Source organism: Phacochoerus africanus, chromosome 2 (genome assembly GCF_016906955.1).
Source record: "Phacochoerus africanus isolate WHEZ1 chromosome 2, ROS_Pafr_v1, whole genome shotgun sequence".
In the NCBI taxonomy this organism is placed as follows: domain Eukaryota; kingdom Metazoa; phylum Chordata; class Mammalia; order Artiodactyla; family Suidae; genus Phacochoerus; species Phacochoerus africanus.
Window position 1 is genome coordinate 184963613 of NC_062545.1, and position 25529 is coordinate 184989141.

Here is a 25529-nt window from a genome sequence, read left to right on the forward strand (position 1 = left end):
CCTTAAAAAAGTTATCCTACTCCAGAAGAAAAAGAGGAGGACACATCAAAAAGAAGGATGGGTGATTTCACTATATAAACAACCCCATACCTCCCGGGTGGGAAGCTCCACAGACTGGAAACTAACTGGTTCACAGAGACTCACCTACAGGAGTAAGAGCTCTGAGCTCCACATCAAACCCTCATGTGCAGGGATCTGGCACTGGGAGAAAGAGCCCCTGGAGCATCTGGCATTGAAGGCCAGTGGGGCTTGTACACAGGAGCTCCACGGGACTGGGGGTACACACGGACTTTCACGTGCACTGGATCCCAGGGCAGAGCGAGGTCTCTACAGGAACCTAGGTCAAACCTGACTGCAGTTCTTGGAGGACATCCTGGGGAAACAGGGGTGAATGTGGCTTGTTGTGAGGGAAGGACATTGAAGGCAAAGCTCTTGGGAACATTCAGCTGCTGCCTTTCTCTGGAGGTGGCCATTTTGGGAAAATCTGCCCTGCCCATCAGTCAGCCTGAGAAGCCCCAGGGCAAACAACAACCCAGGTGGGACCACAGCCCCGCCCCTCAGTAAACAGGCTACCTAAAGACCCCTCAGGCACACAGCTGCCTCTAATCCCATCCAGAGACTAAGCCCCACCCACCAGAGGGACTGGAATCACCTCCACCTACCAGGGGGGCAGGCATCAGCCCCTCCCATCAGGAAGCCTACAGCTAGCCCCCCATACCGACTTCAGCCACAAGGGGGGCAGACACCAGAAGTAAGAGAGGCTACAACTCTATTATCTATAAAAAGGTCACCACATCAAAAACCTATGAAAATGCAAAGCCAGAGAACTATAACTCAGATGAGGGAGAAAGGAAAACCCCCAGAAAATCAGCTAAGCAGTGAGGAGATTCTCAGCCTCCAGGAAAAAGACTTTAGATTGTGGATGCTGAAGATGATGCAAGACATTGGAAATAAACTGGAGGCAAAGATGGATAACTTACAGGAAACACTGACCAAAGAGATACAAGATATAAAACTTAAACAAGAAGAGACGCAAAATACAATAACTGAAATAAAAAATTCACTAGAAGCAGCCAACAGCAGAATACAGGAGGCAGAAGAACAAATAAGCGAGGTGGAGGACAGATTAGTGGAAATTACAGATGCAGAACAGAAAAGAGAAAAAAGATTGAAAACAAATGCAGAGAGTCTCAGAGAACTCTGGGACAACGCTAAACACACCAACATCTGTATTATAGGGGTACCAGAAGGAGAAGAGAGAGAGAGAAGGGGACAGAAAAAATACTCCAAGAGATAATAGCCGAAAACTTCCCTAACATGGGAAAGGAACCACTCACTCAAATCCAGGAAGCACAACAAGTACCATATAAAATAAACCCAAGAAGGAATAAACCAAGACACATATTAATTAAACTGACCAAAATTAAAGACAAAGAGAAACTCTTGAAAGCAGCTAGGGAAAAGAAACAAATAACATACAAGGGAACCCCGATAAGGTTATCGGCAGATTTTTCAGCAGAAACTCTATAGGCCAGAAGGGAGTGGCACGATATACTTAATGTGATGAAAGGAAAAAACCTCCAACCAAGATTACTTTACCCAGCAAGGCTCTCATTCAGATTTGAAGGAGAAATCAAAACCTTCACAGATAAGCAAAAACAGAGAATTCAGCAACACTAAACCAGCCTTACAACAGAAAAGAACAAGAGAAGAAGGAAAGAAAAAAGAGCAACAAAAACAAATCCAAAGCAATTAATAAACATATTTGAAGTATTCTAACCCACTGTAATTAAAATCCTTACTGATACCCAAACCGTTTTCTTTTTTGGTTAGAAAGTCTCTTCAAGTTGACTTCTGCGTCTTTTTGACACAACCTCAATAGTTGTTGTTTTTTTTAAACAATTCAGTGGTTTTCAGTATATCACTGAGGTGTACCACCGTCACCACTTATCTAAGTTCAGAGCATTTTCATCACTCCCATTGGAAACATCATACCCGCAGCAGTCACTTCCCATACTTCCTCCCCCCAGGCCCTTGAATCATAAATCTATTTTTTTGGCTCTATGATTTTGCCTATTTTGGATATTTCAGATAAGTGGAAGGAATCTATAATACAGAAGTTTAAATTCTGACCAGATAAGGAATGTATTATTAAAGAACTCACATGGCTGTATTTTTGATAATTCTTCCTTGGTCCATTTTCTGCCCAATGCCATGCACAACAAATACAATATGGGTAGTCTGAGATGGCTTGTCATCTAATGTGGCTTCTTCTACATAACCTCTATGAAGTCTGGTCCCACTACTTGATGCTGTAGGAAAATTATGATTTTAAGTTTATTATTTATTACAGAAATAGCATTTTCACAATATATTGAAAAACTAAATAAAATGAATATTAAGAAAGAATTTCACTGATTGGGGGAGATAAAATTTATAAGATTATGTATTGATCAGCTCTGACATAAAGTGCTAAACTGGACATGACAGCAAAGCCAGAAACCACAGGTCAAAAGAAAGGAAAAAAGGATGAGCTGAACATATAAAAATGAAAAACTCCTCTATTTATAAAAATATCATGAAGCAAAGATAAAAGATGAATGGTGAACTGGGAAAATTTCTGGAAAATATGATGCCCAGTAAGTTAATTGCCTATATAAAAAGGGCTTACTAATCAGTGAAATGACAATCATCCAAATAGCAAAATGGGCTCAAGATGTGATAAGGTTAACTCACAAAACAAATACAACTGATGAATGAACATATAAAAAAAATTCATGTACATATATTATGAAAGAGTTAAAAATGAGAGAGTAAAAAAAATACCAGACTTAGCAAAAATTTTTAAAAGTAATTATTTTTTGAAGTTCCCATTTGTGGCTCAGCAGTAACAAACCCAACTAGTATCCATGAAGATGTGGGTTTGATCCCTGGTCTCACTCATGGGTTAAGGATCCGGTGTTGCCACGAGCTGTGGTGTAGGTTGTGGATGTAGCTTGGATCCTGTGTTGCTGTGGCTGTGGCACGAGCGGCAGCTGCAGCTCTGATTCAACCCCGAGCCTGGGAACTCCACATGCCACAGGCGTAGGCCTAAGGGAAAAAAAAAAAGACAAAAAAGTTAAAAAAATTAAAAAATTGTTTTGAGGGAGTTCCTGTCGTGGCACAGTGGAAACGAATCCAACTAGGAACCATGAGCTTGCAGGTCTGATCCCTGGCCTCTCTCAGTGGGTTAAGGAGCCACATTGCCTTGAGCTGTGGTGTAGGATGCAAACGTGGCTTGTATCTGGCATTGCTGTGGCTGTGCAAAGGCTGGCAGATTTAGACTGGGAACCTCCATATGGCTAAATGTAGCAATGTGACAAAAAGACAAAAAAAAAATTTGTCTTGATAATGTTCTTACATCTTCTCCAGGTACTAGTCCATCTTTTCTTTCAGTCAGACTTCTTTAATGAGCTATTTTCGCTGCCTCCATTTCTTCACCTTCTACTAAAACTTCAACTCTTGCCAATCTGGCTCTGCCCTAGCAATCCAGCTAAGTCATCAATGTTCTACATTTCACTAAATCCAATGAAAAATTTCCAGTCTTCATCTTCCCTGACACTATATTTCAACTGCCATGTTTTATTTCACATCACTGCCTCAGGTTTGACTCCTTTTGTGTTTTTAGAAGTCAAAAAAGTATGTATTAATCTTGTCAGATCATTCTAAACACATAATTTTTCATTAATGTCAACTCAGTCATCTTAATAAAAGTTAGTTTCACAGGGTTAGTAACCATCACTAAACTTATCACATATTTAAACTATCTTAAAAATAAAATTTGAATAGTCTGTTTTGAATATAAAAGAAAAAGTCAGAGTCCCAGAATTTTGACAAACTCCAGTAACATTTAACAATTACCTTTAGAAAATCCCAGTTTTTGAGTAACTGTTCTTGCAATTTTAGATGTTGTTGCATCACTATAGAGATATACTTCATCCACACTGTGCCAGTCCACATGGTTTCGACTCAACTTGAAACTATGGATAGCTGTTGCGAAAAGGAAAACTAATTTGAAGATTCCCCAAACTTCATTTGTGTGAAAACTGTAATATGCAGATTTTAAAAAATTATATTTGAACATAGTTCAATAAAAAACTATTTCACTGAAACATATTGATTTGAAACAAGTAACGGATAGGGACTTTATTTCATAAATGATTAAACATGCTACAGGAAAAGGCAACTAGTTGAAACAACATGGCATAAACTGGCTTAACTACCATAATTTTAACCTTTATAGTAAAGATGTTTTTATATTTAACGAAACTACTTTACCAGGTCATGTGACCACTCCTTAGGTCTAAGAGGATATAAACCTTCATGAAAGTCCTCAATACCTTTGACATAGGAACTTAAGTTTCATTTCTTTTGTGGATTTTAATTTTTGATCTGTGAAAATTTCACTCAGCACAAGACAAAATGGACTCAGATAAAAAAAATTTACCTTTAAACTGGGAAGAGAATAATCTAATTTATTAGAATACAAGGTATTTTTGGAATGGCTATTAACGCCAATTACTACTGGATATTGCTTACCATAATGGAACTCCTAGGTTGAAAGATGTTTTAATAAGAAATCAAGGAAATTTTTTCCGACCAAGGTATTCAAGTCAGTATGGTTACTGCATTTCTTTAACGGAAGTATGCTTGGTGAAAATGAACTCTTAAAAAAAAGAAGTTAAACCTATATACTCCAGAAACATATAAAAACTCTGTAAGGCAGATACCATACCTTGACCAGTTTGTATCACTAGCACCAGAGTCCTAGCACAGTCCTGACACATATCACAAATTAAGTAATTTTTATGGAAGCAGCAGATTAAGAAAATTGTCAAAGCATGTCCATCAATTCATAATTGGATAGTTCTTCTATTCTGAAGGACTTAAACGTTTCCTCTCTCTGATATAGAGGTAAGAAAAATTCACATACCTTCAGAAAACCAGGCCTAATTTATTTTCTTAAAATCCTCTTTAAGCAAAATGTTATCTCCTATTATATATCAAGACACAAAGGTACAAGTGCTTAAGTGATCTGCCACAAAGCTAGTTAGCGGCAGAGTTCAACTCCTCTGATTTGAGGATGGGTTGAAAATAACTTTAAGCTAAATATGAAAGGATAGAGTCCTGGTCAAGATCTAAGATCATAAAGACCTTTTTGTGAAAAGCTGTTCCCTACTAGAATACATAGAAAAACAGATCCTTTCCAGGAAAATGTATTTCTTAGTTATGTTACAAATGCTACTTCAAAAATGTATGAAAAACCAATTTACATCTTACTTACCTGCCAGGACACTTTACTAACATTGAACACAAGACTAACACTGAATATTAAGACCAACATTGAACTCAATTAACATAACAAACACGAGTAATATCTTCAGTTGCAAACAAAACACAAAAGCAAGGTACAAACTCATCTTTCTAAATAAAATAACTTCATAAATAAAAAAATACTTTGCAAGAGTTTAACAATTATTTACTTTTCTAATTTTATGTCTAATCCAAGTCAGTATTTTAAGCCTTTTAATCTAATGTTTTGAAACTGCATCTTTGTTCAAATAGCTGTGAGCAACATATGCTTAAAACACTAACACTATAAGACCAAGATATTAAAAGAATAGTATTAAGCTGACAAAACTGTGTTCCCTAAATCATTCACACACTGTCTTAAAGTAAAGCCTCTTAATATAGGCGAATATCCTATTATTGGACTACACACATTGTTTATAAATGTTTACACACAATTACTTACAATTAAGTAACACTAAGAAAAATAACAGAATGGATACATTTCTAAAAACCTACTAATTTCTATACTCTAAATACAACTGAATGCTCTAAATACAAGTGAATGCTACAAGCCAGGAATATAACTACATGGAGAAATAAAACTACAATTACTGTACCTTCGGAACGCTTTCGTTTAAGACCTGCTGCATCTGTACTCTCCTTATATCCTCTCCATTTGAACAGAGAAGGGAGGGAGAAGGGAGGGATGTGGTAGACAACTAAGAAAGCAAAAACACTGAGCTTCAAAGTAAATTTTAAATGAGGTTTGCCATTTCTGCCTTTTTGTGGTATTAACTTTAAAAAATGAGCTGTATTTGACAAACATTATTCAAAATTCTTAATAAAATTTCTAATTAAAAATCAATAAAGCAAAATACTAGTTTAATAATGTTTATCAAATATATGCTTTACTTTTACTGAAAGTAAAAGGGCAAATTATGTCTACATTTATCAGTTAAAGACAACTATGTGATCACCATTTTTAATGTCTTTGCAAAGAATAAAAAAATAGAACATGGCATTTTTGTATGTGTAAAAGATTTATAAATCCCATCTTTATGAAACTAAAGTTATTCACGTTCACCAAATTTGTGACTATGACACAGAGAACATCTGATGTGCAAACTGAAAATGCAATAAATAACATCTTAAATATCTAATGCAGTTTTCCTGAGAAGATACCACAGTATACATTCTACTAGATGCTTTTCCTTACAGAGGTATAAAAAAGCCTTTTGGCAGAAACAAAATATTCTTTTCATAACTCTGTGCAAGTTGTTAAAATACTTTTAAAAATGAAAAATTTGCAAAAAAATAAATTGAAAGTTCTACTTTGAACTGATTTATTTATTCATGTTATTTTATTATTATTATTTTATTTTTTTTGGCCACACTCGTGGCATATGGAGGTCAGGCTAGGGGTCAAATCAGAGTTGTGGTTGCTGGACTACATCACAGCCACAGTAGATCCGAGCCGCATCTGCAACCTACACACAGCTCACGGCAGTGCTGGATCCTAAACCCACTGAGCAAGGCCAGGGATCGAACCTGCATCCTCATGCATGCTAGTCAGATTCATTTTTGCTGAGCCATGATGGGACTCTGATATTTTATTATTTTAATGAAAGATTAGTGGTAGAATGACAATAAAAAGTCATTAGTGGAAAATGTATGCTGTGACATCTTGTAAGCATAAAACAGACAACAAAGTAAAGCCAGACACAGACTTGCTATTTGGCAGATTGGTAGCTAACCTTAAAACATTTCCCCTGTCAAATACTGTTACATTTTAAATACGCAATTATCTAAAAATCCACTTAAAATTGAATCTTACAAATCAGTTTAGCATTTCAGTTAATAAATCACAGAATCTTTGATTTAGTTCAAATTTATGTTCTAACACATTTGATTTTCATCCTCTCTTCTACATTAATGTGACTTTAAAGGTATTTAACCTACAAAAATACCTAATTCCCATTGTATAGTATTAGATATTAAAAAAACTGTTGTATATACAGATATAGTTTTAAAAAATATGTGTGATTGAAAAATGCTTACAAAACACTTAATAACTTTAATTATATGTAATTAAGATGACTATAAAAAAGTACAGATAAGAATTAAAAGCTAGTTTGTAACATTAGGATTATAAAAATATTTCACTGCCATAGTAGAAAATGACAACTGAAGCAATTTTCTTCACTGAACATGTTTCTTCTTTCATGTGCCTTCTCGTCAGTTATTGAGAAGTAGACATACCACTTGTAGGAAACATTTTTAAACAAACAAAAAAGTGAATTACTAGGAAAACACGAACATATCCAAGTAAATCAAATTTGGCATAATTTGAGACTTTACTACTCAAACCTAGATTTTATCAATCTACTAGTAAAACTAGTATGAAACAATTCCATATTTACTAAAAAAAGAACTAGGAGGAAATATGAAAACCACTTGATCACATTTTAAAATTACGTAAACACTTTCTAAAAGGTTGTCAAGATACAAAAATCAAAGGCTTTTTTTTTTCAGTTACAGGAATAGTATAATTTAAGGATTAACAAAAAGACAAACACCCCAATATACTAAAATCAGAGAGTCTTATTTAAAACATTTTCACAAAATTAAAGACATGTTTCTTTACCTTCTCAAATTTAATTCTTATTTTCACTTGAAAATCATCTGCTTTGTTACAATTATCCTGCAGCACAGTTTACTTTTTTTTTGTCTTTTTGTCTTTTTTTGTTGTTGTTGTTGCTCCCGCGGCATATGGAGGTTCCCAGGCTAGGGGTTGAATCGGAGCTGTAGCCACCGGCCTACGCCAGAGCCACAGCAACGCGGTATCCCAGCCGCGTCTGCAACCTACACCACAGCTCACGGCAACGCCGGATCGTTAACCCACTGAGCAAGGGCAGGGACCGAACCCGCAACCTCATGGTTCCTAGTCGGATTCGTTAACCACTGCGCCACGACGAGAACTCCACAGTTTACTTTTTTTAACCCAAAGCAAAGAGTAAGTACTATCATTAGTACAGTAGAAAGCGTTTACTATCATTCTAACAAGGCTCACTAAGTTTTAGTTAAGAATTCTTGAATAGTGTTAGCAAAAGTATGCACAAATTCAAAATACCACTGAAAATGCTAACTTGTTAAATGCTAATATTCCATAAAATTTTTCACTTATGTATTAAAGTCAATAAATTTCCTTAGTATAATTTATTAGAGAAATGTTCATTATATAATTCTGAAAGCATTTGATAACGGATTATCAAAAAAGGGAGCTGCTGATGATAAGCTAATCCCTAGACTAGAACAACTCTGTAACTATTACCTTTCTAAAAAGCTGGTTATCCAGATTGGAAAACCTCAGCTTTAGAAGTAGGCTTGTAAATCTTAAACCTGAGAAAATGAGAAAACCCCTGTCAATCTTCTTAGATCTCAAAGGAATTAAATTAAATACATTTATGACAATTAAAAACAGCTAGAAGGTAAGAATCCTCTTAGTCACCAAAAAGAGAGGAGAAGAAAAAAATGTTTAGAAAGATTAAATACTCCTTTCTTCTTCCCATGTCTGCACCTTTTTTGACTTTTGAAATTTTATATTCAATCTGGGATGTCCTTACCAGGCAATAGTGATAGGATGTACTTTACATGTCAAATTGTTAAATGCTGTAAATCCTTAGAGATCCACCAACATCTGTTGCTGTCATAGTACCCCAAATTAGCTTGAATGGTAAAAAGTCCTTTTTTAACTTTCATCTTATCTGTGATTTTATAACCGAGTGTGACTCTTGTAGACAGCATACAATTGGATCTTGCAATCCAAACAAATCTGTCAACCTGTCTTTTAACTGGAGTGTTACTTCACTTATATTTACTATAGTTTTTGATATGGGTGAATTTAGGTCTATCATTTCCCATGTATTCTCTTTGTTTCATCTGTGTTTCTTATCTCTCCTTTCACTGTTTCTTTTGCATTATTTTTTTTTACTATTTTAATTCCTCTACCGGCCTTGAGAAAAAAAATAAAACACCTTTCTACTGTGGAGTAATTTTCCACCTACAGAAAAGTTGCAAAAATAGCACAAAGAGTTATCATACATATGCTTCACCCAGCTTCTCCTATTGTTAGCATAACTATATAGCATAATTGTCAAAACTAAGAAATTACATTGGTACAATACTGTCAACTAACATATTGACTTTATTCTCCAGTTTTTCTACTCATGTCTTTTCTGTTCTAGGATCCAATCCAGGATACCATGTAGCATTTCGTTGTCCTGTTTGTTCCCTCTAGTCTATGACAAATTCCTCAACCTTTTCTTGTCTTTCATGACATTAACACTTAATTTTTTTTTTCAGCTTTCCTGAGGTACAATTGCCAAATAAAATTATAAGATACTTAAAGTATAATTGCGGTGATTTGATATACATTGTGAAAGGATTCCTCCCATCTAGTTAATTATGACCTTGACACTTCTGAAGAACATCTGTGAGTTATTTTGTAGAATGTCCCTCAATTTGAGTTTGTCTGATGTTTTCTCATAATTGGATTGAGGTTATGCAAGTTTTGACCAGAGGGAGGTGCAGGACTAACCCATTAAGTTCAACCATTTTCTACTGATTACTGCTTAGATAAATTATGAGTGAGACATTACTTTAGTACTAAGTTTAAGTATTTACAAAATTACTTATTTGAAGGCCTGATTTTATTTGTATGATTCATCCCAGTGAACTTCTAGGCTTCCAGTTGCCACACTGCTTAGATAAATATTTCCTAGCCTAGGAGATGGAGTGGGAAGAGAATCATTTTTTATTTTAACTCTCAGAGAAAATGTAATCTAAGTCACAACCAACTATTATATTTTGCGGGGTTATCTTTCTTTGTATGGGTTATCTACCTTCCTATGTAAAAAAAAGTTATGCTAAACTTTGATCTATCCTTTTAATTCAATGATTACTGATGATTAGGAGGAAAACTAATAAGGAGGAAAATAATAAATATACTCAGCGTATTTGTGGCAACAGCTACATCAACCAAGACACAATTAAGGTCAGAAGGAAAAGGTTAGTATCTTATTTTAATGTCCTTAAGGCAAGAACTGCTCAGTTTCTTAGGAACTTTCCAGAGCACTTCAAAAGAATTCCTGAATATGGCATTTTAAAATGTTTTAAATTATTAAATGGGATTTTTCCAGAAAGCTTCATTTGAATAACTCCATTGCAGTGTGATTGCCAACTCTATTTTATATCCTTTTTCAGAATGTATAAAAGGCAGTGTCTGCTGTGCTACCTTGTACTTATTCTTCATTAACTTCTCCTCCATAGGCTTTGTCACCCCTAACAGATTTAAAATTTCTTGAGGTTCAAAACCCCATCCATTTCTTTCACACAAGTGCCTCGCACAGTACTATCTGCACAAGGAAGCACTCAAAATCAAGCCATATGGGGTTCCCACCATGGCGCAGTGTAAAAGAATCCAACTAGGAACCATGAGGTTGCTGGTTTGATCCCCGGCCTTGCTCAGTGGGTTACTGATCTGTTGCCATGAGCTGTGGTGGTCTGGGATCTGGTGTTGCTGTGCCTGTGGTGTAGGCTGGCAGCTGTAGCTCCAATTAGACCCCTTGCCTGGGAACCTCCACATGCCGCAGGTGCAGCCCCCCAAAAAAAGCTAAATCTAGCAATATGAAGAGTCAAGGCTTTTCCTATGTACATGAGAAAATTTAGATGGAAAAGCTATTTTCCCCCTTAAATTAATAAAATATAAAATTTCAGAAGCTTGGAGGTAAGAAGCAAAATAATCACGATATTATATATATTACATATATATATATATATTTTTCCTTTTCGCTTTTTAGGGCCGCGACTATGGCAAATGGAAATTCCTGGGCTGGGGATCAAACTGGAGCTGCAGCTTTAGGCCTACACCACAGCCATGGCAATGTGGGATACCAGTCACATCTGCGACCTATACCACAGCTAGTAGCAGTGCTGGAATTTAACCCACTGAGCGAGGCCAAGTGATTGAACCCACATCCTCATGGATATTGGCAGGGCTCATTTTTGCTGAGCCGCAACAGGAACTCCTGAGATTATATTTTTTTAAATCTTTGTACCTTAAATTTGAGTTATTTTTTCAACAATGGTAGCTTTTTGGACAGCAAATGTTCTTTCCTTAAGATCAGTGAGAATTTTCAAATGTACTACAATATTTCCTGTAATCATCAAAGTCAAAGTCACATTTTAACACATAAATTTAAGTTTTACATGATACTGAATTACAAATAAAATGGCTGGAAATTCATGACAACAGTATATATACTGAATTGAACTTAGAATCTTTGCTGGTAACAAAACATGTTGATGTGTCACAGTACAATTAAAAAAACAATTTTTCTTCTAATGAACTTCAAAAAAATCATTTTGAAAGACTACAATACAAAAGTGTTTTAACAGTTTAACTATTTTGTTATTACTGATTAGAATTCTACCATTCAACGTGTATCTTTAAAGCTAGCAAAAATATTACTATAATATCATAGATTGATACTCTAGAACTAACACAGACTCAAAGATATACTGAAAAATCTACTCACACAAATGAACCATGTTCTTTTATGAGACTTATTTAAATGATTGGCTTATGAAATTAGGGCACTTTGAGGAAAACTGAAGTATGCTCCTCCATTTAACATTTCAGATTCCAAGTAGATGGGATCTAGAGGTGAAACAGGGCTGATGACTAACTTCCACAAGACAAATTAGTACAGTAAGTGAAAATGAAGTGTTTTGAACATAGTGAGAAAGGGGGATAAATCTACCTATATTTTTGTTTTTAATACTCATCCTTTTCCTCCTCCAAGCTCTTGGGTTGTTTCCACACAACTACTAAAAAATTGGGGTGAATAAATTGGGTTTGTTAAGGTGAATTGCCATTTTTGAGGCAAGACTTGAGAATTAATAGAAATGAAAAAAAATCCCAAATTCAGCCTTCTTTAATAGCAATGAAATTATGAAAAAAGTCCAGCCTCTTCAATACCATAAAGCAGGCTTTTGTTACTATTTTGATAGTGGTGATAAGAGTTTACAATACTTTAGTCACCAATAAAAAATCAGATACACACAAAATTTGCTATTTATGTTTTACCCAAAGAATTCTCTGTATAGGAATCAGTAGGAATGTAGATACAGCTCTGCTTTGTAGATACTGAACTGCTCTTTATATGTTAATACGTAAGAACCTTGAGATTGAACTTTATAGTGAAATAAAAACACAGTTGACTCTATATATTAGACAAATGAGATATTTAAAATTTCTAGAGTATGATATCTGGAACATATTAGACAACTATCATTATATATATTTCTTAGATTTATTTACCAATTTATTCAGAAGCCACCATTTCCCTCAGTTATGCAGATTTTAAAGATACAAAAGATATTTTAACTTGGTTTAATAAACTATAGAGTTTCCCTGCTTGTGAGGCATGTTTGTGTGTGTATGTGTGTGAGCATGTGTGCTCTCAGAGACAGATAAAAGAGAGTAAAGAATAAGAGAGAGAAAAGGCTAGGAATGTTACTAACAGTAAAAAAAAGAGAACAATTTAAAGCTTATTGCTTTCCATCAATTATATTATACAAACAACTGCTTCCAACTATATAATTCATTTTTTCCAAGTTGCACTTGGTGAATTACTCGATCAAGGAGTAACTTTAGATGTTACTCTAAAACATTTCAATGCTTTAGAGATGTTTTACAAGGGGAAGGAGAAAAATCACTCAATTCATAGTTTAATTCACTAGATTGAGTAGCACTTGCCCAAAACTTCCCAAATAAAGGCAAGCATGGGTGAAGGAATACTTACAGGAAAAAAAAAAATAAGAGAAAGCTACAAATCCTAATCTATCTGTACTGTTATACTCACCAGAATAGTTGATCCCACTTCCTGCAGTAAATGGAACAGTAGAAGTATTTTTAACTTTACCACACCTTTTGAATTTTACTCAAGATCAGACACATAATGAAATATTGCAATCTTAGCTAGTTTATCAATATTTTAAACTATTGCAAACATATCCAAATGTTGAATAAGGAAATATAAATAGACAACTTCAAATTAAAAGTTGATACGGTTATCAATATGGAGATAGCTAAAAGGGCCTTATACAAAGGAAAGTATTTTCAAACTTCAGAAAAAGGAGTAACATTAAAATAAACTGTTCTTTTGATATAATGACAAGTGGCTTTTTTTCTAAGTTCAGTTTTCCTTGATCACTAAAAAGCTACTAAAAAGGACTAATTCAGAGAGCACGTTACAACAATTTGTACATTTATAATAAATGTTAGTGTCATGCCAGCGAACATACATGTCAAATAAAATAACTGAAATAGTTCAGAAATTCATAGCAGTTTTCAATTCTAAAATAATAAATTTTGAAATAATCAGAAATTTTATAAGTTATAACACTTCTGAATTTAAAACTTAGGGACTACTCTAAACTTTATCAACAACTTGTTGGTTTACAAAACACATTAAATGTATTCATTGGTCTTACCATTTTTTCCATCTATAGGTTTTGACACATCTATATCAAAACTTTCTTGCATCTGCTGACCTCGAAAACAGCTAAGATGTTCTTGCTCAATTAAATTACTTTCTTCTTCTTCTAGAGGCTGCCAAGTACCATCAATAAACCACTGTCCACGCATTACTGGTATTTTATCGGACTCTGAGAAGAGAAATCACAGAATTATACATTTTAGGATCCAATCTCCCAGGAAGTGACATAATAATAACTACAATTTTGTATTTTGCCATGTGGCAAAAACAGAATTTTGTGACCCAATAGAACCATCTGAAGTTTTAAATTGCAGATTTCAAGTCACAGTATGTAATTTTTCTTTACAGTATATAATTTTACTTGCATTAACTATTATATGTAAAAGTTACTTTGGCATTAGAAAGGGAGAGGAGTAGTTGTCTATATAACTGTGGCCCTAAATAACCAAACTTAGCAGGCTTAAGGAGCTGACAAACTTCATTCAAGATTCTGGTTGTAGTTCCAATGTCTTAGAAAATACTGAGATAAATTTCCAAAATGTGTATTGTATTAATGTAGTATACGTTTTAGGGCTGCCTTGGAGGTCAAGGGCTCCCAGTGAGTACACAGGAATAAGTGAAATCTTGAATTACAGTACATTCTTCATCCATTTTAGAAAATATTAAAAAAAAAAAAAAAAACCCTGAACAATCTTTGATTAAACACTGTCCCATAACCCTAAAACTTTTTTTTTTTGCTCTTTTCTAGGGCCGCTTCCCGTGGCACATGGAGGTTCCCAGGCTAGGGGTCTAATTGGAGCTGTAGCCACCGGCCTATGCCAGAGCCACAGCAATGCGGGATCCGAGCCGCGTCTGCAACCTACACCACAGCTTCATGGCAACGCTGGATCCTCAACCCACTGAGCAAGACCAGGGATCGAACCTGCAACCCCATGGTTCCCAGTCAGACTCGTTAACCACTGCGCCACGATGGGAACTCCCCATAATCCTAAAACTCCTAATTGCTAGTTATTTATTTAAAATAAACCACAACTGTCAGCTGTTATCTTAAATCCTTTAAAATAAAAAAAAAAACATAAAGCAGAAATAAAATGGAAACAATAAAACTCTAAAAATAAAAAACAAAAAAACCCCTATTTATGTAGAGAGTTGTTGGTTTAACCAAATTCTCATAGAGAGATCATTTCAAGTGGATTCAAAACACAGTAGTTTGTATATGTATATTAGGATATATCCTATGGACAAAAAGAACGGCAAATATCTTAAGCTTTTTACAATGGCTACACTATTATGATTGTTTTTTGTTTTTGTTTTTTGTTTTTTTGGCCATGCCTGCAGCATGTAGAAGTTCCTGGGCCAGGGAATGAACTCTCACCACAACAGTGGCCTGAGCCACAGCAGTGACAATGCTGGATCTTTAACCCACTGAGCCACTAGGGAACTTCTTTTCTTTTTTGGTGTAATTGTTAATAATTGTAATAATATTGGTATTGTTAATTTGAAAATGTAGATTAAGATGAATATATCTATTTTGCTAATATCATTCAGAAACCAAGATTTTTAGCACAAGTAAGAAGAGATACAACTATAAAAATCAAAGAAATAATGACTATTTTAAATTTCAGTTAGCAATGTCAGCATGAACTAATGATGTATTTTCTCCTAATGAGGTCCTGCTGTATAGCACCAACACCATAAATCAACTATATTTTGATTTAAAAATACATTATTAAAAATTAAGAACATTAATATTAAGGCCATTTATCAAAGAAGGACCTTATGTACCCATGTATACAGCTGGAGAATTTTACCTGGCTAAGGTTAAGTGCATTTTGTAACAAAAAATAATACTAAGAGTATAAAAAAAAAAAAAGTCCTAAGTTTGGAGATTCTGTGGTGCAGTGGGTTAAGAATCCAGCACTACTGCACCTCTGGCATAGGTTGCAGCTGCAGCTCAGATGTGATCCTTGGCCCGGGAACTTCCATATGCCATAATAATGGCCATTTAAAAACAAAAACAAAAACAAAAACACCCTAAGCATTATATACTGAAAAGGCCTAGAACTAAAGACCAGTCCCATATAAGCGAACACTCCTGATATAAAGACTGTGATCTCTAAATATCATTTCCCAATAAAAGAAACCAAGAGCCCTTAAAGAAATTGCCAATTCCAGATGTGAAACAGGAAATTTATTAAATGATCCTGAAATATCTTGTACTAGACTTGTATTCTTATGTATTCCAAACTCCTATTACGTGTTTCTATTTCTTCTTGAACTATCCTTTATTCTACTATAGCATTTGTTCTATAGTCAGGTGTTGCTGTATTATTTGGTGCATATATACTAAAAAATATAAATTCATTGAGAGTTATGGCTTTTAACACTGTAAACTATACTCTGTGTGTTTAATTATTAGTAGTAGTATTTTGGCTTGGATTCTACTTTATCAAGATCACAACCCCTGCTTTCTTATTGTTTCCTTTTACCTGTGATGTTTCTGCATATCTATTTATTTTTAACCTTTTCACTGTATGTGTGTGTATGTATGTATGTGTTTATTTATTTTTAGGGCCACATCCACAGCACATGGAAGTTCCCAGGCTACAGGTCAAATTGGAGCTGTAACTGCCAGCCTTCGCCACAGCCACAGCAATGTCCAGATCTGATCCACGTCTGCTACCTACACCACAGCTCATGGAAATGCCAGATCCTTAACCCACTGAGTGAGGTCAGGGATTGAACCTGCATTCCCACGGACACTGTGTCAGGTTCTTAACCCACTGAGACACAAGGGGAACTCCCTTTACAGCTTTTGGGCAAAATGTGTGGAGAGATTTAGATTTGGACAGCTGCCCCTATCCTTGATGTGCTAATACTCATCTTCTTTAATCTTAATAGTAATCTTGAAAGATAGCTATGATTTTCCCAGTTTTACAAATGAGTAAAATGAATCCTAATGAAGCTAAATCATTTCCCCAGGGACACAAAGTTAAGTATTTTGAGAAACAAGATTCCAACCAAAGTTTGACTCAAAAGTTCACTCAAACTCTACTGCTCAATGCAATCTATATTCTCAAATAGTAAATGTCCCTTTTTAGCTCTTTCCCCAAGAAATACTGGCTATTCAGTTATTCAGTTGATAATTTTAAAATAAATACTTGGTAAATTTTATATTGCCAGGGAAATTTTATATTGCCAGGTTATTATGAGACTTACAAACCAAAGCCAACCCTGCCTCCCCATAAAAACCATGGAAGTAAAAAGTAGAGTTAAAAAAATGAAAACAAGTTTATAGCACATCCCTACACTCCCAAAACTTTTCCTCTTTTGAGCCTAATAAATCTAAGCATGTCTTCTTTGGATACATGTTTTGGGAGCTTTACACCTAAGCTTTAAACTCTAGCAGTATACGGTCAAGTACTACATCTTCCTGGTTCAGGCCTCTGGCTTGAACTCTAGACCCAAACATTCAATTGCCAACTGAACATCTCCAAGCAGATAGATCAATAGTTAACAGAATCACAGATAGCCATGGAACATACCAGGTTCCTAGAAGAAACAGAATACAAATCTATTATTCCATCTGTAGTCCCTATAATGATGAATGGTGTTTAGACAGTATTCAGTTGCTCATCCGAGAGAAATCTGAGAGTCATCCAAGATGTCTTCTCCTTATCTGTGCCTTACAACTATAACTGGAAACACAGTAGGTACTATTTATTCCATCTCCTAAATCACCCTCACATTAGCCCTTTACTCATCAGGGTTTGGGGTGGTGGTGCTAGGGCCATCTAGGCCAGGGATGCTGCTAAACACCCTACAGTGCACAGAACAGCTCCCTCAACCCCCATCACCCCACCCAGCAACAATGAATTATTTGGCCCAAAATGTCAATGGTGCTGAGTTTGAAAAACTCAATACCTTCTAAAATCTGGGAGTTCCCGTCGTGGCGCAGTGGTTAACGAATCCGACTAGGAACCATGAGGTTGCGGGTTCGGTCCCTGCCCTTGCTCAGTGGGTTAACGATCCGGCGTTGCCGTGAGCTGTGGTGTAGGTTGCAGACGCGGCTCGGATCCTGCGTTGCTGTGGCTCTGGCGTAGGCTGGCGGCCACAGCTCCGATTAGACCCCTAGCCTGGGAACCTCCATATGCCATGGGAGCAGCCTAAGAAATAGCAAAAAGACCAAAAAAAAAAAACAAAAAATCTAAGAACATGGGAGTTCCCCTTGTGCTCAGCGGAAATGAATATGACTAGTATCCATGAGGACACAGGTTTGATCCCTGGCCTTGCTCAGTGGGTTAAAGATTTGGTGTTGCCAAGAGCAGTGGTTTAAGTCACAGATGTGGCTTGGATCTGGCGTCGCTGTGGGTGTGGTGTAGGCCAGCAGCTGTAGCTCCGATTCAACCGTAGCCTGAGAATCTCGTATATACCACAGGGTGCGGCCCTAAAAGACAAACAAACAAAAAACACCAAAAAAACCCCCACAAAAACAAACCAACCAACCAACCCCTAAAAATGCTTTATAGAAACAAAACAGAACACAAACCTGTTACTCTATCTATAATCCCTAACATAGAAACTGTTGCAAAAATGTCTTAAGATACAGTACAAAAATGTTTATTTCAGTATTTTACAACAAAAACCAAAAACAAATAAAACGACCTTTATTTCTACCAAAAGATAACTGGATATATAAATGATGCCTGGTACACAACTGGTGTTAAAAATATTTGCTAAATAAAATGAAGTAAGAATAAATGAGTACTTCCATAGTGAAATAATGTTCAAAAGACACAGAATAAATATAGAATAAAAATGAAAAAAAGTAAGAGTTCCCCTGTGGTACAGCAGGTTAAGGATCTGGTATTGTCGCTGCAGTGGCCTGGGTTGTTGCTGTGGTGCAGGGTCAATCCCTGGCCCAGGAACTTTCATGTGCCACGAGTGTGGCAGGAAAAAAAAAAAGAAAAGAAAAAAAAGTAAATCACAATGCCATAATACTCTACATGTAAATATATTTGCGCATATGCATATATATGTTTAAATAGTATAATTCTGTTTTATAAAAATACTGGTATATGTACTGAAAATAAGTAGAGAAAAATACACTAAGCTATCATTAACAGATACCTCTGAGAGGTGGAAATATAAGGAACTGTGCGCTTCTACATTATAAAAGTGTACAGTGTTTGGTATGCTTATAATATACATGTTTTAGTTTTTTATTTGGTGTGATTAGTCTTATGTGTCAACTTCACTGGACTACAGGGTACTCAGATATCTGGTCAACATTCTGGGTGTTTCTGGATGAGATTAACATTTAAATCATAGACTGAGTAAAGGAGACTGCTCTCCATAGAGTGGGTGTGACTCATCAAATCAGTTGAAGGCTTGAATAGAACAGAAGGCTGACTCTCCTTCAAGTAAGAAGGAATTCAGTCTGATAGCCTTCAAACTGAAATAGTAAGCTCTTCTTGCTTTGTGGCGTTTGAATAGTGATACTGGCTCTCCCTGGTTCTAACAGTGGCCTCTAGCTTTTAGACTTAAAGTGGGACATCTTCTCTGCAGATTTTGGACTTGCCACCCTCCATAATTATTTGAGCCAATTCCTTATAATTCCCCCTATTCCTTACAGCAGAATACCAGTTTATTCAGGGCAGTAATATGCTCAGTTAAGAAGACTATTTCTAGTCTCCTTGGGCAGCTAGGTTTGGGTATGTGACTGAATCTGGGTAATAGGATATAACAGAAATTACTGGTGGATATAGCAGAAATTACTGTTTTTCCTCCCCCCTTTTTTCCCTGACCCTCATGTCTTGAGCTCCTGAAGCTCTCTTAAATCAAATCACTTACAAAGAATAGAAGGCTGAATAACGGAAGGGGTCACTGTCCCTGATTAGAGTGGAGCTGCCACAGAGCCCTGAACTCTAGACATCCACACTTCTTTTAGGTGCAGAGAAATATATGCTTTTGTGTTTAAAGCCACGGTTATTTTGACTTTTAAAAATTACATGCAACAGAATCTCATGATGATAGGAACTTGCACTGACATATATTTAAAATGTCACCTCACTTTGCAGTTACAGAATGGAAAGATCTAGATACATCTGTTACATAAGAGACTATGCAAACAGGGACCAGAGGCAAATTTTTCACAAGGCGAATGGATGAAATTAATATGCTAAAGTTAGATTAACAAAATATTATTATTTTACCTGTAATAACACTCATTGAGAGTCGATTTAAACAATGTAAAGACTAATACTTTTCTTCCAGACAGGGTGGCAATGATAAGTCATTATTTTAATCATAATTCTCAGGCAAATCATGATAAAAGGTAGGCTTTTACTGAAATCAAAAGAAAAACATGCGTTCTTCTCAACTAGAAAACAAGTGCAAGTGTATACATGTATGTAATCTCATGTTGTACACCTTACTCTTGCACATGTTAAATGTCAATAATACCTCAATAAAGTTGGAAAAAAGAAAACAATTGCAAAGTCCATTTTCCACTATGAATACTTCCTTCATTTAACCAAAGCCTAAGTGGATCTCTTATGCGGATAGGAGAATTTTGGCAATAAAGATTTTTATGTATGAAAAAAACTACACTGGAGTTCCTGCTGTGGCATGGTGGGTGAAGAATCTGACTGCAGGAGTTCCTGTTGTGCCTCAGAGGTTAACAAACCAGACTAGTATCCATGAGGATGCAGGTTCAATCCCTGGCCTTGCTCAGCGGGTTAAGGATCCAGTAATGCGGTGAGCTGTGGTGCAGGTCGCAGATGTGGCTTGGATCCTGTGTTGCTGTGGCTGTGGTGTAGGCCGCAGCCACATCTCCCATTTAGCCCCTAGCCTGTGAACCTCCATGTGTCGCGAGTGTGGCCCTAAAAAAAAGCACACAAAAAAGAATCTGACTGCAGTGTACTGGGTCGCTGGAGAGGCATAAATTTGATCTCTGTCCTCCCACAATGGGTTAAAGGATCTGGCGTTACTGCAGCTGAGGCTCTTATACAGTCCTTGGCCTGGGAACTTCTATATGCCATGGATGTGGCCATTAAAAAAAAAAAAAAAAAAAGCTACACCTACACCAGGAGGCAGAGGGAACAATTATAAGATTTCTAAAGAATATTTTCAAGAACTATTTCAACCCATACTGTACTTTGCAATGTATGGTATGCTTGCCCCTTTTCCTCTAAGCTTAGCTCTGCCCTTACAGCTTTACCTGCTTAGAGTCCTAAGTATGCTGATAATTCACTGCTCTAGAAACTTAAAGAGCAAATCTGACCACACAGGACTGAAAGAGGAAGGAAGTCACAGAGTAAGGGAAAATAGGAATGTGGAGTACTGGTATTCAGCTCAAGAAGAAATAAGTAAGGATTGGATATAAGAAAAGAAGAAAAAAGTAAAGGGGAAGGAGAAATGAAAGACAAGTAGGACAGAAAAGAGGTGGAAGATTAAGAAAAATAGTTTGTCATTTATTCTTAAGGTTTGTTGTAAACTTACTATCAAGTACTATACTACAAAGCCACAGTCATCAAGACCGTATGGTACTGGCACAAAGACAGAAATACAGATCAGTGGAACAGGATAAAAAGCCCAGAATTAAACCCACGCACCTACAGTCAACTAATCTATGACAAAGGAGGCAAGAATATACAATGGAGAAAAGACAGCCTGTTCAATAAAGTGGTGCTGGGAAAACTGGACAGCCACATGGAAAAGAATGAAATTAGAACATTTCCCAACACCATACACAAAAATAAACTCAGAACGGATTAAAGACATAGATATAAGACCAGACACCATAAAACTCTAAGAGGAAAACACAGGCCAAACACTGACATAAACGACAGCAACATCTTCTCAGATCCACCTCTTAGAGTAATGACAATTAAAAAAAAATGGGGCTTAATTAAAAGTTTCTGCACAGTAAAGGAAATCCTAAACAAAACGAAAAGACAACCCACAGAATGGGAGAAAATATTTGCAAATGAATTGACTGACAAGGGATTAATCTCCAAAATTTATAAACACCTCCTACAGCTCAATACCAAAAAAAAAAAAAAACAACCCTATCAAAAAACGGGCAGAAGATCTAAACAGACAGTTCTCCAAAGAAGACATGTGGATGGCCAAAAAACACATGAAAAGATGTTCAACATCACTCATTATTAGAGAAATGCAAATCAAAACCACTCTGAGGTACCACCTTACACCAGCCAGAGCGGCCCATCATCAAAAAGTCTACAAACAATAAGTGTTGGAGAGGCTGTGGAGAAAAAGGTACCCTAGTACACTGTTGGGGGGATTGTAAATTGATGCAACCACTGTGGAAAACACTATAGGAGATTCATCAGAAAATTAAAAATACAACTACCATTTGATCCAGTAATCCCACTCCTTGGCATCTATCCAGAGAAAACCATGACTCGAAAAGACACATGTACTCCAGTGTTCACTGCAGCACTATTTGCAATAGCCAAGACATGGAAACAACCTAAAAGTCTATTGACAGAGGAGTGGATGAAGAAGATGTGGTACTTATACACAATGCAATCTTACTCAGGTATTAAAAGGAAAGAAATAACAGCATTTTCAGCAACATGGATGGACCTAGAAATTATCATGCTAAGTCAGTTAAACAATGAGACATCAACATCAAATGCTTTAACTTACATGTGGAATCTAAAAAAAGGACCCAATGAACTTCTTTGCAGAACAGATACTGACTCACGGACTTTGAAAAACTTATGGTTTCCAAATGAGACAGGTTGGGGGGTGGGAGGATGCACTGAGGGTCTGGAATGGAATTGCTGTAAAATTTGGTTCTGATTATTGTTGTACACCTATAAATGTAAAAAAATTTATTAAAAAAATAAAACTTACTATCTAGTACTATATACTCTGAATACATTTCTCATAAAATTAATGCTTTAAGTGGTGGCTAGGGTCCTAGATTAGCCCCACAGAGGCCCACTTAAGCCATTATGTGGCTAATATATTGATGAACTATTTCTACTAAACCATCCTTCGTAATGGAAGAGGAAGGTGTTTCTCTCCGTTTCCAGTGCACTCAACTTGATTCTTGCAGGGTGTGAGTTTTAAGTTTTAGCAGTGCCCAGGTGCTAACAGCAGTAGCACGTTCCCATAGGCAGCTTTGCCCAGCACCAACCACTACCCTCCAGGCAGTTTCACAGTGGAATGTCGTGATAGGCACCTCCCCTTGGGCTACTTCTTCCACACGTCCTCGGGCAGCCTGTGGAGAGTTCTGAGCTAGCGCCTTCTTCTTCTTCTTTTTTTTTGTCTTTTTGCCATTTCTTGGGCCACTCCTGCGGCATATGGAGGTTCCCAGGCTAGGGGTCTAATCAGAGCTATAGCCACCAGCCTATACCACAGCCACAGCAATGCAGGATCTGAGCCGTGTCTGCGACCTACATCACAGCTCACGGCAATGCCGGATCCTCAACCCACTGAGCAAGGCCAGGGATCAAACCCGCAATCTCATGGTTCCTAGTCGGATTCGTTAACCACTGTGCCACGACGGGAACTCCAATGAGCTAGTGCCTTCTTGTAGAAGGGCCACCCCAGCACTCCAGAAGGCAGATTTCCAGCAGTCACAGTGGGGTAGCATCTCAGTGACCAGTGTCACACTCTCCAAGATCAGAATCTCAGTATTGAGAAGAAAAGGCCTCTTCCTTGAGTGCTCAATCTCAGTCCTAGGGGTGGGGGCTGCTACCTGCACCTGCTATTTCTGTATTTTTCATAGAGTTCTCTTAGTCCTGTGACTTCACACCTCTGTTAATAATTCTTCATGTTACCCTTTCTCTGTTGAAATTACTGTGTGGTTTCTGTCCCCTCATTGGACTCTAACGGATATAACAAGATTTTCACAGAACAGGAAATCCAAACAGTCAATCAACATACAAGATGAAATATGCTCAGATTCACTGGTAATCCAAGAAACAGATCTACTCTTATGTATATACACTAGAGAAATTCTGGCATGTTTATACGAGGAGATATACAGAAAATTTTTTATTAAGCACTGTTTATAATAGCAAAAAAATGTGAACCTAAGGGTCCAAAGAGGAAAACAAACTGTGGTATATTCATGCAGGGGAATACTATTTATTTATATAGGAAACAAAAAGCTGGAGTTACATGTGTCAACATGGATAAATCTCAAAATCATAACCTGAACGAGAAAGCAAACTGCAGAAGACAGAAAAGCAACAGAATGGCATTATTTATATAAAGTTTAAAAAGGCAAAAAGTCCAATGGGAATTCTAATCTAATAACCTAAAAAAATGCATAGGAATGAACAGCAAATTTAAGAGAGTGGTTAACTTCAGATTGAAGAAAAGGGAATGGGAGAAGCTACATATGAGATTTAGATTATATTTGGAGTAATGTTTAATAAGCTAAGTGAGGGAGAGTACTGATTGTTGCTCATGTTATCGAGACTTTTGCATATACTTGAGATATTAATAAAATCAATATTAAAAATAAACTGGCAGTTCTCAGAATGTGGGTGGTAAAATAAAAACATTATGCATGAAAATGTTTAATTGGTAAATGGAATGAAAGGTAGTAAATTAGGAACTAGACACTAAAATGCTACCTTCCATTCTAATACCTTAACACTTTTGCTCATTTGCTAGATAGGAACTATAATCTGGAGGAATAACAAAGGATAAAGGTAACTAAACAGTCATTAACCTAATCGTTTGGCGACAAATGGTGTAACTGCTAAATCTGGTTAGCTGTTAGCAATCATACAAATTTCTACCTTATTAAAGGAGCACTTACTCAAAACACACCAAGGATCACATCTGAAAGTAAAAATTACACTGAGAACACTAAATTATGTTTAGGCAAGAGCTATTGTCAATAACATTTTTGACTTGCCAAGTTAATTTGTTTTTTTTTGTTTGTTTGTTTTTTTGTGGGTTTTTTGGTTGCACCTGTGGAATGTGGAAGTTCCTGGGCCAGGGATCAAACCTACACCACAGCAGTCACCCAAACTGCAGCAGTAACAATGCCAGATCCTTAACCTGCTGAGTCACAGAGGAATTCCATATGACTCAAAAAGTTTAAATCAATTTCACAAGGGTGAGATACTCTGGACAATATAATTATACCCTAAATGCTATTTGCTTTTGATTCATGAAAGAAGATCATAAGGACCTTAAAACCTGCATATATTTCTTAGTTCTTCATTGGTGTAACTGTAAAGTTGAATAAGTGGTTTAGAGTCCTTTTATTACTCTGCTAGAACATAACAAAATATCACCTTCTTGGTAATTAAAAGAGAAACTTATTTTCTTGCAGTTCTGGAGGATAGAAGGCCAAGATCAAGCTGTTGGCGAGTTGTTTCTTCTGAGGACTCTCTCTTTGGCTTGCAAATGGCCACCTTCTTACTGTAGCCTCACAGGGTCTTAACTATGCATGTGTGTCTCTGGTGTCCCTTTGTGTGTCCAAATCTCCTCTTCATCCACAAGTCAGACCGGATTGGGGTCAACCCTAATGGCCTTATTTAACTTAACTCATCAAAGGCCCTATCTCTAAATACTATCATATTCTGTGGTGGTGGCGGGAAGAGCTTTAACATATGAGTTTATGGGGGACACAATTCA

The 25529-nt window shown here is 36.4% G+C and overlaps 1 protein-coding gene across 5 annotated transcripts in view; it reads right to left on the reverse strand.

The window, feature by feature from the left end:
* The window catches only part of DDHD1 (DDHD domain containing 1), a 94444-nt gene that overhangs the window by 38404 nt on the left and 30511 nt on the right, over positions 1-25529 (reverse strand). For 3 of the 5 annotated variants that reach the window (XR_007133187.1, XM_047767362.1, XM_047767361.1), the window contains exons 2-5: positions 13888-14061; positions 5949-6050; positions 3901-4029; positions 2165-2312 (exon numbers count right to left, since the gene is read on the reverse strand). Coding sequence is in view for 4 of the 5 variants with exons in the window: in XM_047767362.1 (XP_047623318.1) it covers positions 2165-2312; positions 3901-4029; positions 5949-6050; positions 13888-14061 (553 nt within the window). In the remaining variant the exon portion in view is untranslated. The remainder of the gene's footprint in view (positions 1-2164; positions 2313-3900; positions 4030-5948; positions 6051-13887; positions 14062-25529) is intronic. The other 2 variants (XM_047767365.1, XM_047767363.1) reach the window with 1 other exon arrangement.